The sequence below is a fragment of the Lipotes vexillifer genome, unplaced genomic scaffold (genome assembly GCF_000442215.2).
Source record: "Lipotes vexillifer unplaced genomic scaffold, Lipotes_vexillifer_v1.1 scaffold158, whole genome shotgun sequence".
Lineage (NCBI taxonomy): Eukaryota > Metazoa > Chordata > Mammalia > Artiodactyla > Lipotidae > Lipotes > Lipotes vexillifer.
In genome coordinates, this window is record NW_006788189.1 from 1,067,079 (window position 1) to 1,081,335 (window position 14,257).

The 14,257-nt window shown below is 41.4% G+C and overlaps 1 protein-coding gene across 2 annotated transcripts in view; it reads left to right on the top strand.

The window, feature by feature from the left end:
• The window catches only part of SAP130 (Sin3A associated protein 130), a 75,782-nt gene that overhangs the window by 21,862 nt on the left and 39,663 nt on the right, over positions 1–14,257 (top strand). For both annotated transcript variants that reach the window (XM_007461293.1, XM_007461294.1), the window contains exons 11-14: positions 2,797–2,938; positions 4,876–4,997; positions 9,337–9,639; positions 10,460–10,637. In XM_007461293.1, the coding sequence (XP_007461355.1) occupies positions 2,797–2,938; positions 4,876–4,997; positions 9,337–9,639; positions 10,460–10,637 (745 nt within the window). The remainder of the gene's footprint in view (positions 1–2,796; positions 2,939–4,875; positions 4,998–9,336; positions 9,640–10,459; positions 10,638–14,257) is intronic.

Genomic DNA, 14,257 nt, shown 5'->3' on the forward strand with positions numbered 1-14,257 from the left:
AATGACGCGTTTTTGTCTGCCCCCCCCCCCCCCCGCCGTTTAAAAGTGTGAACCCATTGTTAGCTCATGGGCCAAAACAGGCATCAGCAAGGTTTGTCCGGCAAGTTGTTGATGCCTATCGTCAGAGTTGATAGCTTACTGTCACAGCTTCCAAAGCAGAGGCTGTGGCCTATGAGGCAGAACACTTCTTTAACCCACAAGTCACAGGTTTTAGTTTCTAGTGTTACCCGTGCCTTGGTTCTGTAACAGTGAGTGTGCCATCTTACTCTCCTTCACTCCCAGAGATGTGGGACAGCTGCCATATTTTTAATCTGCTGTACTTTTAGAAGTAAGCCTGCTTTTGTGAGAGGACGCACTGACATACTCGATGGTCAGAAATCTGGTGACCAGACACAGAAGTGTCTCCCCTACCTGCTGTGTCCCAGCACTGGGGTGGTCCTTCCCTCCCTGCTTCCTTCCTTTGCATGTGTGACAGGCTGCAGCTTCCACAGCCCTCCTAGCAAACTTTGAAGGCACTTTTCCAGAGTAACGGTAGGACCCAGGAAACCCTTGCTCCTCTTTTAAATAACTGAGCCATTCCAGCCCTTAAATTGGTACTCAGCCCCACAGACAGCTTTTAGCAGAGAAAATAACTGCGGTCTTTCTCACATTACTGCTCACTCCAGCTTGGCATTGGGGAAACCAAACTTCTGTCACACCCTCTGAATTTAATCTCACTTCTGTGAAGTCTGCCAGTGGGGTTAGAGGTTCAGCATTACAGCACTTTCATTGAAAAAGATCGTTGATTGTTCCATGTTGTCATTTCAGGCTGTTTTCTGGCTATACCTAACCGTGTCATCAGTTATCTGCAGTGCTGTCAAGTCAGAGCCAAGCCCCTTCTTTTCATTTTTATAGTCGAGAGTCTCACTAGGGAATGTGTAGCTATGAAGAAAATCAGACCAGTAAAGAGGGGCAGCGTACCCTAGGGGGCTGTCTGGTTGTGTCTTGAACCCTCTCTGTGGAGAATTATTTAGAGATCAGTTCTTGTTAATGTCACTGTGTCTTCCTAAGAGTAAACACTGTGGAAGTAAACTCACTGAAAGTAGCAGAAGACAAATAATGTTCATTCATTTGGCTAAAGCTACCAACTTCTTACCTGTCCTAAGTTACTGTATTGCTGTGTTCTCTAACTCCTCAGCTCATTTATCTTTGAATTTTTACCATTTACTAAATTCTAGATATGAAAATCATTTGACAGAAGTGTCCAAACAGATTTAAACATCTGCTACTTAGTGTGATTGCTTTTGTCAAAGTTCCGTCAGGTTTATGCTCTAGTTTTGTTTTCTTCTTGTATAGTAACCCAGATATTTGTTACATCATAATGGGATCCCTGTACAGAAGGGCCTCAGTTGAGAAGGGAAAACTGATATTAACCCTAGAGCATTGATTTTCAAGTTGAGGGCATAAGAGCTATATTAAAATCACCTAAGTGGCTTTTTCCAAGTGTCACTTGCTTTCTCCAGGTGAGATTAGATATTGAATTCAGCCATTGTTATTAATAGGAATGTGTTGGATCAGGGGAAAAGCCTGATAACCCCAAGCATAGGGTTTTCACCTGCAGTGAATGCCCGTTTCCAATAGAATGCCACCCTTATTTTCTCCACACATGACAGTGGTCTCAGAACTATAAAAAGAATCAGATGATGCCAGAAAACAGGGATTATCTTTGAAAATAGCCCCAACTTACGATTTCTGCATTATGTTTTTCCTGAAGTTTTTTTTTTCCTAAATAATTGAGGATGTATGGCCCTTTTAATTAGGAAAAAGTAAAGGTATGATTCATGTGTGTGTGTGGTTACCATCTGATGTTAGCTACTCTGCCAAACACAGCTGCTTTTTTATTGGAAGCATAATTTTCTCCTACCTTTTATGGGCACAGTGAAAACACAGGCTTACTCACTTTTCCCTCAGCACCCTCTCGACTGACTACTGATGGAAAATACATCATGCCAGCTTCTCTCTGCGTTAACCAGCAGAGGCCATCCTCGCTGGTCAAACTGGGCATCTCACCCATCATCCTGCAGAAACTTCTCCAGCTGCCTCCCTCAGAAAATATCTGGGCCTGGGGGGGTTGCTGCTTACCTTTGGTGTTCAGTGTGCTGCACCTGGGGTAACGTGATGGCATCATCCCAGTCTCTAGTGTTTGCGTGCCTGCCATTGGTATGACTTGGGTCTTTACAGATAGAATTAAATTTGAAAACTGTATGATTATTTTGATTTTGCCATAAAATATTATGCAAAGTCACAGGAAACTCAAAAGACTTTAGAAATTAAGTGATTTTCTAGAGAAAGCCTCCTCATAGATGAGGAACCTAAGACTTGGAAATTAAAATGACCTTCTCATTACTTAATAGCTACATTATTACTAATTAGTTACGGGACCCTGAAAAGAATCTAAGGTGTTTGCCATTTCTGTATTCAAATTTTTGTTGATTTTTTTTTTTTTTTAAAGTTTTCTCCTTTTAAAAAAAAGGTCTCCAAGAAGCCAGGTCAGGGGAAAAGGATGTAGTTGCTGAAAGTATTAATGTTGAACCCTGCTTTGACAGATAGCAGTGTAAATATATCAGTGGATTATTGGATTGAAATAATTCAGTTGAACCATAGGTACTCATATTTTCATTTTTTATTTTGATTAAAACTAAAAATCCAGGCTTCTTATTACTGTTTGCATTCTTAAGATTGTTGCTGGCCAAGAATGTTTTGGCATGCCAGTGAAAGCATATGAGCAGTAATGTAATTGGATTATACTTTTTGTAGCTAAGGTGGTGCCTCAGCAAATCACACATACTTCTCCTCGGATCCAACCCGATTACCCTGCAGAGAGGAGTAGCCTGATTCCCATTTCAGGACATCGAGCCTCTCCAAATCCTGTGGCTATGGAAACCCGAAGTGACAATAGGTAGGAGGGAATGTGCCCCATCATGTCACAAATTGTTTTGATTTTTCAGTGAAACCAATTGTCCCACGAATATGGCATGTATTTCTTTATTTTCAGTTTTTCCCCCTGAAAATCTAATACGTTGTATAATTTCTTTAATTTTATGAAACTGTGCTGTATTTATTCATTCTCCTTTTGATGAATGTTCTAGTATCTTTTTTTTTGACTTGTGTACTTCTCTTTTTAATTTATTTTGAGCCATTTTGAGTGTAAGGGTGGCAGCATCATGACCTCTTATCCCTAAGTATTTCCATTTTCATCTCTAGAGAACAAAGCTGTTCTTACTTAACCACAGTACGGAGAACTGAAACGATCCTTTAGCTTTCCATTCTCTTTCATACATTGAAATTTTTGAAGAGTATAGATAGGCCATTGTTTTTGCAGAATATTCTTCAATTTGGGCTTGTCGGATTGTTCCTCACAGATTCAGGCTGTGCATTTTTGAAGTGAATACCATTAGGTGATATGTTCTTCTCACTGTTACTACATCAGAGAGCTCATGCTCTCCCTTTGTCCCATTAATAGTTATCTCAACATTAATTACTTAATGAAGGTGTTGCCAGATTTTTCTACTGTAAAGGTGTACTTTTCTTTTTTGTAAATAATTTGTGTGGAAATACCTTGACTATAAGTGTCCTTATAAGCTTTCACTCAGTAGTTTTGCTTCTATTGATGATTCCTAGCTGAATCAGTTGATGGTTGCAATATGATGGTTGCAAGATAGTGACTTGTTCGATCATTTCGTTGATATTTATCAGTTGACATTCTGATGTAAAGAAAGTTCATCTATCCCCATTTATTTTTCTGTTTATTTTATTTTTGAACGTCTGCATGGGCTCGTGGATTTGGTTTTACTTATTCATAATTATAATCCATTGCTGTCATCTATTTCGAGGCTCAAATTGTCTCCAGGTTCGTCCTTGGGAGCCCCTTCATACTAGTTCCTGGGTTTTGCTATGTACTGGTCATTCTAGCCCTTCCTTACTTCTCACCACATTAAGATACTTGAAACTCTTCCTGAACTTGGTCCCTCTGAGCCCTGGAATCTGCCATTTCTCCAAGGAGCCCTGGTTCCTTTGCATCATTTAGAAACTAAGATCTAGCCATTAGCTCTGTTTGTTGTTACTGGATTGTCACTTCTTCTAGGCCCTTTCAGCAGGCAGAGAGGTAGAAAGTATATAACATTTTAAAAACTAAGTACATTCTGGTATCTCTGGTCTAGCTCCATTACCTCCCCCATTCTGTATTTGTATCTCCCTTCTCCCACCCCACAGTGAGAACCTGGTGGAGTACACATGAAGTAATTTCAGAATTGGATCATTTTTAATCTTGTTTGATTATTGTGGTGTATAGAAATGCTTATTAGTTTTTTTCTTTTCTTTTTTTACCAAAGTACAGTTGATTTACAATGTTGTTAGTTTCTGGTATACATCAAAGTGATTCAGTTTTTTATATATATATGCAATACAGTAGGATCTTGTTGTTTATCTATTTTATATATAGTAGTTTGTGTCTGCTAATCGCAGACTCCTAATTTATCCCTTCCCGCCCCTTTCCCCTTTGGTAACCACAAGTTTGTTTTCTCTGTCTGTGAGTCTGTTTCTGTTTTGTAAATAAGTTCATTTGTGTCATATTTTCAGTTCCACCTGTAAGTGACATCATATGGTATTTGTCTTTCTCTCTCTGACTTACTTCACTTAGTATGATCATCTCTAGGTCCATCCGTGTTAAAATATTACTCTCTCTAGGTCTGTATCCTTTGATATAATTGTTTGGGATGCAATTTTGGAAACGTTAATATGGCAGTTAGAAGTAAAAAGAGTTTGTAGGGGATAGGATCATTTGAAGGGAAAGAAGAAAAACCATTTTGGTTCATATTATCTGTGTTCCATCTATAGACCATCTGTTCCTGTTCAGTTCCAGTACTTTCTGCCAACGTACCCACCTTCTGCATACCCACTGGCTGCTCACACCTACACCCCGATCACCAGCTCTGTGTCCACCATTCGACAGTATCCAGGTATGAGCCCCACTGTGAAGATGACTTTTAACGTTTTAATTTTTGCATGCAATGAGATAGAAATTGATCAGTGAATATTTCTAGTATGGATTTAATTACTCTAGCTTCTATTTTCAGATTCAGATAAGGCTGAAATCTGAAGCTTTAAGGTTGTAAATCACCATCCCTGAAATCTAAAAAGTTGTTACTTATTAGTGATAGTAGCATGATTTTCTCCCACCCTGAGGATAATTATGTTAACAGTTTTTGTTATCCCTTAAAATGGAAGTGCAATTAAAAACGAATAAAGCTGTACTCTTACGGGGCTTCTATTGTTTTGTGGGATATTTGTTGTGTTTTTAATGTTCGTCCAGTTGTGCTCAAAATTCACTATCCAGTCTGATAAATAGTGTTCTTTTTGCTAATCCAGAATAAACAATGCTACTTAAACCTCAGGGTTTGTATAGTCTTTTCCTGTGAGACCCTCAGCTCACTTCAGGCATAAGAAAGCCAGGTTGTCAGATTGTGGCCATTGCCTGTCTGCTGTGCCGTCTAGGACTGCAGCTGCGCCCACATGTGGCCATTGAGCATTTGAAGGGGATCCGGCACAAATGAAGAACTGAATTTTTTGTTTTACTTAATTAAAATGAGAGAAATTTCAAATATGTTTGGCACAACTTAGTGATATGCAACTACTTTTTTCAAAATTGTAGATTTTATGGAATCAAAATACAAATTGAATATTTCTGAAATTTAGTCTCTGAATTGAGATGTGTTTTAAGAGTAAAATGTACCCTGAATTTTGAAGACATAATATGGAAAAGAGAATGTAAAGTATGTTATTAATAACTTTTATAGTGATTATATTTTGAAATGATAATTTTTGGATATATTGAGTTAAACAAGATATGTCATTAAAATTAATTTGGCCTGCGTTTTGGGTTTTTTTTGTGTGGTACGCGGGCCTCTCACTGTTGTGGCCTCTCCCGTTGTGGAGCACAGGCTCTGGACGCGCAGGCTCGGCGGCCATGGCTCACGGGCCCAACCGCCCACGGCCTGTGGGATCTTCCCGGACCGGGGCACGAATCCGCGTCCCCTGCATCGGCACTGCACCACCAGGGAAGCCCTGGCCTGCGTTTTAGTTTATTAATGTGGCTACTGGAAAATCTAAAATTGCATGTATGACTTATATTTTCATTAGGACAGTGCTAGTCTAAAACTTTCAAACACTGAGGGGTTTTTTTAATATATATATAAATTTCTTTCTTTTATTTATTCATTTTTGGCTGCATTGGGTCTTCATTGCTGTGTGCAGGCTTTTTCTAGTTGTGGTGAGCGGGGCTACTCTTCATTGAGCTGCGTGGGCTTTTCCTTGCAGCAGCTTCTTGTTGTGGAGCACGGGCTCTAGGTGCGCGGGCTTCAGTAGTTGTGGCTCTTGGGCTCTAGAGCGCAGGCTCAGTAGTTGTGGCGCACGGGCCTAGTTGCTCCGCAGCATGTAGGATCTTCCCGGAACAGGGCTTGAACCCATGTCCCCTGCATTGGCAGATTCTTAACAACTGCGGCACCAGGCAAGTCCCAATACTGAGCTTTAAATAGCTTTGAAAGTAGGTTCCTCTATCTCTACATTGTTCCTTGTGTGTGTTTTGATTTTTTTTTTTTTTTGCAGGGTGGGGGGTGTTTGTTTTTCAAAACTTTCTTTTTAAAGGAACTTCATAACAGTGGTTTTTTATTAACAGTCTTATAAAGTAGAATAATGTTTAATTGATTGTTGCCAAAAGTAGGATGCAAAAAGTATCATAGAAGCATGTTGACAATTAGGAAGTAAATTTCACACGTGTGTGTGTTACACTAACTGCTGAAAATTCTTAAGTCTCTTTATCAGTAACAGCACTTGCCTTCAAGTTCTCTCCTTCATCTACTACCTTGAATTCTATAACAGTGAAGTTCTATAACAGAACTCTATAACAGGATTCTATAACAGAACTTCTATAACAGTGCAGTCATTTTGCTTTTATGGAGAAGGTCATTCATGACCACTGTGTATTTCTCTGAATGCTAGCCAGCTGAAAAGGGCATGCAGAGTCTCTCTTGACCTAGAATCAACTATACAGACACTATCATTCTATATAAACCTTTATTGTAAAAATCCATCATAAGAGCACTGTCTGAAGTGTTGGGGATCCTGCCAGTCATCTGTTTCTCTACATTATTCTTCTTTCATCACTGCTGTAGCCCTGATAGATACTAACACAGAAAAATGAATAGTACGTTCAATATTTTATTTCTTCCAGGATCAAACTGTCATTGTTGGTGCAGATGAGAGGTAATATATTATTTCTCAGACATGTGAATCTAAACATGGATGGACACAAATGAAAAAATGATTTAGTAACCAGCTTATAGTATCCTATTGAATATTTATTGAAACCCTACTTTTCTGTAAGGTCCTGTGTAAGGCTTCTATGCTAGGCTCTATTTTTAAAGTTGACTTTTAAACAGCTTTCAACAAGCTTAGAGTCTAGTAGGAAGATTAGACATGAAGAGATACTATAATATGCTAAATCTTAAAAGAGGGGCTTGAGCAAAGCCATGCTGCTTCTGAGGTAAGAGGTTATTTCTACTTGAGAAGGTAGGGTTGGAGGTCAGGAGTGATTTCCTGAAGGAAGTGACATTTGGAAGGCATCTTTCAGAAAGTATAGGACAGAGCCTTAGTGGGTTTGGAGAAAAGCACATTTCTTCTGTGAATAAAGTATTAGCTAGAGTATGTGGTCAGAACAGAGTGGTTTGGTTTGGGGAGGAACATAGTGTGAGTGAGAACACAAAGTGTGAAATAAGATTGGATCTTAAAAAGGCGTGGAGTGGTGACTAGATTGCAGGTTCAACAGCAGGCAAATAACCAAAAACTGTTATTTAACAGAAATAGCACAGATACACTTCTCAGGAAGAAGCTATAATGCTCTGGAAATTGTGTATGTATATATTTTACAAAGGAAGAATTACAATATAGCCATGACTATAAATTTACACGTAGTAACTTTTCACTATACTTTTCTTATGCATAATAATAATTTAAACGTTTATCTCTATGGTTTATAAAACATTTTCAGTTAGATTATTTTTTAAAAATTGAGGTATAATTGACATATATTAGTTTCACATGTACAGCATAATGATTCAATGTTTATATATATTGCAAAATAATCACCACAAGTCTAGTTAACATCTGTCACCGTCCAGTTAAAGATTGTTTTTCTTGTGATGAGAACTTTTAAGATCTACTCTCTTAGCAACTTCCAAATATATAATACAGTATTGCTAACTGTAGTCGTCATGCTGTACATTACATCCCCATGACTTATTTATCTTATAACTGGAAGTTTGTACCTTTTGGCCACCTTTACCCATTTTGCCCACTTTCCACCCCTGCCTATGGCACCCACCAGTCTGTTCTTTGTATCCAAGAGCTTGGTTTATTTTTGTTTTCTGCATTTTAGATTCCATGTATAAGTGAGATCATATGGTATTTGTCATTCTCTTTGTGACGTATTTCACTAAGCATAATACCCTTTAGGTCCATCCATGTTGTCGCAAATGGCAGTATTTCGGGTTTTTCTTTTTTAATGGCTGAGTAATATTCCATTATGTGTGTATGGATATATATACCATATTTTTTTATCCATTCATCTGCTAATGGACACAGATTGTTTCCATATCTTGGCTATTCTAAATAATGCTGCAGTGAACATGGGGATATGTATATCTTTTTCCAGATTGTTTTGATGACCGAGAAGAAAAGTCTTTTGTTTGTTTTCTTTCCACAAACAGTGAGAAATCCCTTCTTTTTTTGTCACTTCCTGGGAAGGTTTTTGTTTTCAGTTTTGTTTGTTTGTTTGTTTTTAATATACACAGATGATATGTTTGCCTGATAGATAAAAGGACAAGTTAATTCTCTCTTCAGTGCATATTTTGGAATTTAAAATTCACAACTACTGTAGAAGTGCCTGTGATAGTGGTTCTATAAATTAAAGCAAAGATTCTTGACCTGGAGGCATGGATGTATCTCAGAAGTTTTATATTAATTACTTACATAGTGGCCTGGCTTACATTTGGCTTTTAATAAATGATTGCTTTTTTCTCATTTTAATGCTATTTCTAGCAATCTGCAGAGAGATCGTATCAAATTGGTGGAAGTTGGGGGGGGGGACCTCAACGTATAGAGTTTACGTAGCACTTTTTTTTTTTTAACTGAGAGTTTAGATCTTGAACAGTGGAAAAATTGTTTTGATTTGAGTGTTTTTCTCCTTATGTGGACTGTGCCAATCAAAGCTAACATTTTTGTCACTTTTTGCATCATTTTTAGTTTCAGCTCAGGCTCCAAACTCTGCCATCACAGCTCAGACTGGAGTCGGGGTGGCGTCCACAGTCCACCTGAACCCCATGCAGTTGATGACAGTGGATGCGTCCCACGCTCGACATATCCAAGGGATCCAGCCAGCCCCCATCAGTACACAGGGCATCCAGCCAGCTCCCATTGGGACCCCAGGGATCCAGCCAGCCCCCATAGGCACACAGGGCATTCACTCAGCAACCCCAATCAGCACCCAAGGACTTCAGCCTGCACCAATAGGGACCCAGCAGCCTCAGCCTGAAGGAAAGACTTCAGGTAATTTTAATTTTTTATATGGAAGTTGGTGTGGAGGGAAAAGGTACACAGGGTTTGAATCATGGTTCTGCCACTTGCTGGCTTTGTGGTCTCAGGTAAGCTCGCTAGGCCTTAATTTTCTCTTTGTAACATGAGTTGCTTAGAACTTACCTGTCAGGGTCTTTGTAAGCATTAGAAACTACGTACATAAACAGCCTAACATGCACTTGCACATGGGGAGAAGCGTTCTAAAAGAGCTCTTAGTTGAGGGAGTACGTTCACCTTATAAGACTAGTGTTCTCATTCCATTTCAAGATTTTCTTTTTCTCTTTTACCTTTTGGTCGTGCTGCATGGCTTGCGGGATCTTAGTTCCCCGACCAGGGATTGAACCTGGGCCCTGGCAGTGGAAGTGCGGAGTCCTAAGCACTGGACCCCCAGGAAATTCCCTAAGATTTTGTTTGGAGTTGTTTGTAAAGCTGTAAAGATAGACTGGAATGTTGGTACCATTATTAGGAATTGAGAGGTGGTGGTATTTCACCAAAAAACTGTAGCAGAACATTTCTTGCAGTATACTATATACTTTATGTATCTTATCTCGCTTATTAGTAATTATGATTGTAGAGCAAAGAAAAGAGGTTCTTAATCGTGCATCAGTAGACTTTGTAACCTCTCCCACTTTGCCATCTGCTTTTGTCCTTATCCCTCATCTTCTTGAAATCGGACAGTCCTAACATGGATACTCTTGATTGTGGTGGTCTGATCGTTATTTTTTGTCTTACGTGACATTTTAGTGATGTTACTTCCATTTCCTTCTCTTCATTGCTCTTTCCTGTCCTCCAGCAGTGGTGTTGGCAGATGGAGCCACAATTGTAGCCAACCCTCTTAGCAACCCATTCAGTGCTGCTCCAGCAGCAACAACTGTGGTGCAGACTCACAGCCAGAGTGCGAGCACCAACGCTCCAGCCCAGGGCTCGTCTCCACGGCCAAGTATACTCCGGAAGAAACCTGCCACAGATGGGTGAGTAGATCAGAAGTGCCAAAGGACACCTCTAATTCTGGATGTAATTGGTGTAAACAGTAGGCAGTAATCCAGTGCTGATAGCAAACTCAATTTCCTCCAAAATAAGTTGACCTCCGGGTTTTTCAGTAGAGCCTTGCCAAGCTCAGACTGCAGGATGGTAAGAATCCAGGAGTCAGTTGGGTGTCAATTTATAAGCATGTGTTGAGTATTAACGTACTTTTAGGAGTTCTCTCTGGTTCTGAGAGTTTAACCCTAGAACCCCTAAAGTAGCTTGAAGTGAACTCTTCAGGCTTGTCTAGCTAGGCACAGTAATGTGTGCTGTGTATTTTTTCCTCATTGTCCTAAATGAATTGTTGCTCGGGGCAAGCAGTTTCCCAAGTGTATTAGGGGTCATATTTAGTAGCAAATAGTGTTCTGTGTTGTCATATAAGCTTATGAGTTGGTGGGTCATAGGTGGGAAGGTATGTGTTCTGCCATAACAGAGACCAGAGTCTCTGTCTTAATACTAAGTCCATGACACAGTAACCATATCAATGAAAACACAAGGCAGAGCTTGTAGTTAAGATGACAGATTGAATACACACTTCTAAATTTCTCTTCCTCTCAAAACCCTACAGAACTTTTAGTAAAGAGGCTTTTTAAAAAGACTGTAGGGGGCTTCCCCAGTGGCGCAGCGGTTGAGAGTCCGCCTGCCAATGCAGGGGACACGGGTTTGTGCCCCGGTCCGGGAGGATCCCACATGCCGCGGAGCGCCTGGGCCCGTGAGCCATGGCCTCTGAGCCTGCGCGTCCGGAGCCTGTGCTCCGCAACGGGAGAGGCCACAGCAGTGAGAGACCCGCGTAACGCAAAAAAAAAAAAAAAGACTGTAGGGAATTTCCTGGTGGTCCAGTGGTTAGGACACCACGCTTTCACTGCCAAGGGTGCACGTTCCATCTCTGGTTGGGGAACTAAGATCCCACAAGCCACACAGTACGGCCAAAAATAAGTAAGTGGGTAAATAAATAAATAAATTTTTTTTTAAAAAAAGATTATAAACACACAGAGATGGAGAGAATAGGAGAAGACACAACAGCAGCAAGTCTTTGAAGCTGGAAAGCAAATAGGCAAGTGCTCACTCGCTCCCTTAGCTGTGAAAAAGGTGAACGTTAAGTCTGCAGAGAAGAGCGCTGAGAACCATCCTTGTGTAAATTGTGAATCTTCAAAAGGACCAGGAGTGGGAAGAACTGGGGGTATCCACCGGGATTAGCCAGCACAGTGAAGGGCATGGTGCTGTACCAAAAAGGGGTTAGGGGACCAAGCCTGTGTGGAGTGCTGAGACTTCTCCCTCTTGGCTGACACGACCCTGGCAGCTGTATTTAACTCTGTTGACAGAAAGTGAGAAGACGACTGTACTCTGCTTCTAGGGTCCGTTCCAGCCCGAGGGGAAAGGGCTAAGGATACCAACAGGGGGTTAAGGACACTAAGGACAGGGCTCCGATTGCCCTTAAAGTAAACAAGCCCCGCCACAAGCTCAGAGCTTCCAAGCGCCTTTTTAGTCCCCCCACTCCTCCTCATGAGCGTGCAGCCAAGCATATCAGGTATCTGAGGGTTCTTCTAACAATGCAAGATAGAAGCCACAGCAAATACACTGAAAAAAGCAGCTCAGAAGATGCAGAGGCTAGGCAAGGAGAATAAAACTAAAAACAAAACATAAGAACACATGAACAGAGACAGACACTGTCAGTACCATCTTCAAAGGACAAATGAAAACTGCATCCATGAAACAGGAAGGCCATGCTCCACAAAAGGAACATTCCGAGAACAAGAATGTGTCCAGAAATCAAAAACTCAGTAGAAAACTTGAAAAGTAAAATTGAGGAAATCTCTCAAAAGTAGAGCAAAAAGACAAAGAGATAGAGAATAGGAGAGAAAAGACCCAAAATTTAAGGAACCAGTTCAGGAGATCCTGCCTCCAAGTGATGGGGTTTCAGCAAGACAGATCAGAGAAGAGAAGAGGATGACTTAAAAATAATTCATAGAAAATCACCAAAACCGAAGGGTAGGAGTTTCCTGTTTTAACGAACCATGAAATGCTTGGTACAGTAGATGGCAATGGATACAAACTGGCACCAAGGTAAAATATTTTGAAATTTCACAACACTAGACAAAATGAGATCTGCCCCTTCTCCCATGCTTCATCACCTCCAAAGTCCCTTCTGCTGTGCCCTCTGAGATCATCCGTCATCATCTGAGTCCCCCGTGGCCTGACCTCTTCTCTGAGCATGGCTTCTTGCTTTAATTGGAACCTGGCTCTTCGGGATCTCGACTTCCTCAACTCTCCCCAGGGTGGTGGCTGTCTCTCCCTCCCCATCCCATCCTGTCACTGGGCCTGGAGGTGGGGTGGCTGTCCTCTTTGGGCCTCACTACCACTTTCAGGCCCTTCCTTCTCAACAGCAGACATGCTTCCTGGTCTGTATTTAGATTTCATAAAATTTGCAATTGAAAAAGTAGTTTCACATAGCCAGGTTAATCCAGACACACTGAAAAGTTTTCCAGTAACTGAATCAAGTACCAGTTTTTAAATTCAAATTAGTTTAAATGCAATATTGTTAAAAATCATGCTCATCAGTTGCACTTGTCACCTTTCAAGTGCTTAGTAGCCCCATGTGGCTGGTGGCTACCTTGTGGGACAGATTCAGGTTTGATTTGGGGTCTGTGTTTGTCCTTCAGAAGGTACATAGTGTCTGCTCTGTCATACCGTCTTCAACTTTAATGTAAACAGAAACGATTTCCCAGCTCTCTGGCCTCTCAGTTGCTTGAATGCATCCTCTGCATCCGCCCTCCCTCAGCAGGGCACACCCATGAGCGCTAGCACTCCACGGCACAAAAGTTCAGCAGCTTTTTCTGTACCCTAGGGTCCCACAGCCCGCCTCTCTTTCCACGTCCGTGGCAGCGACTCCCAACAAGACCCAGTTAGGAGCCTTCAGTCTTTTGGTCCTTACCACCCTTTCACTTTTCCTCACTGCCTTTCCTGGCTTCTTTGTCTGCCCTCCCTGGTTCAGTCTGTGGTGCGTTGCAGTCATTTCCTTGCTTGCAGCCTCAGCTTCCCTGTCGTCCTCTTCACTTTGTCAAAGTCAGAGTTAAAATCCAGCGTTCTGCCTAATCTGTGTTGTGCCGCTTGCCTGTGTGCAGCAGAGTGTTGCCTCGTCCGGCTTAACGTCACACACCTCCCCTGGGATCTCCCAGCAGACCAGCACAGTCTGCTTTCCTTGGCCATTCCTCCAGACACCCGTCTACCTCTGCTCCTTTCCAGACTTCCACGCCTCCTCTCCCACGTTCACTTGTAGCTAATGAATGTGCCCACCTACTTTTTTCTTTCTGCTACGTTCTTGAGAAAATGGAAACACACAGAAGAGAAGTTCACAAGCTAGCTATCACATGCTTGCCTGCCTGCCTCTGTCTCCAGTTCCGCCTCCATCTCTCAGTGATGGGCTCATCACTCAGAGCTGAGCTCTCGGGGGTCTCTCCAGAGTGCCTGACTGCCGCCCGTCTCACCTCCATGAGAACTGCTCCGGCTCTTCTGCCTCTCTCCTCCGTCAGTTTTTTCTTGTTAGTGGGATCCTTCACGTAAACAAGTA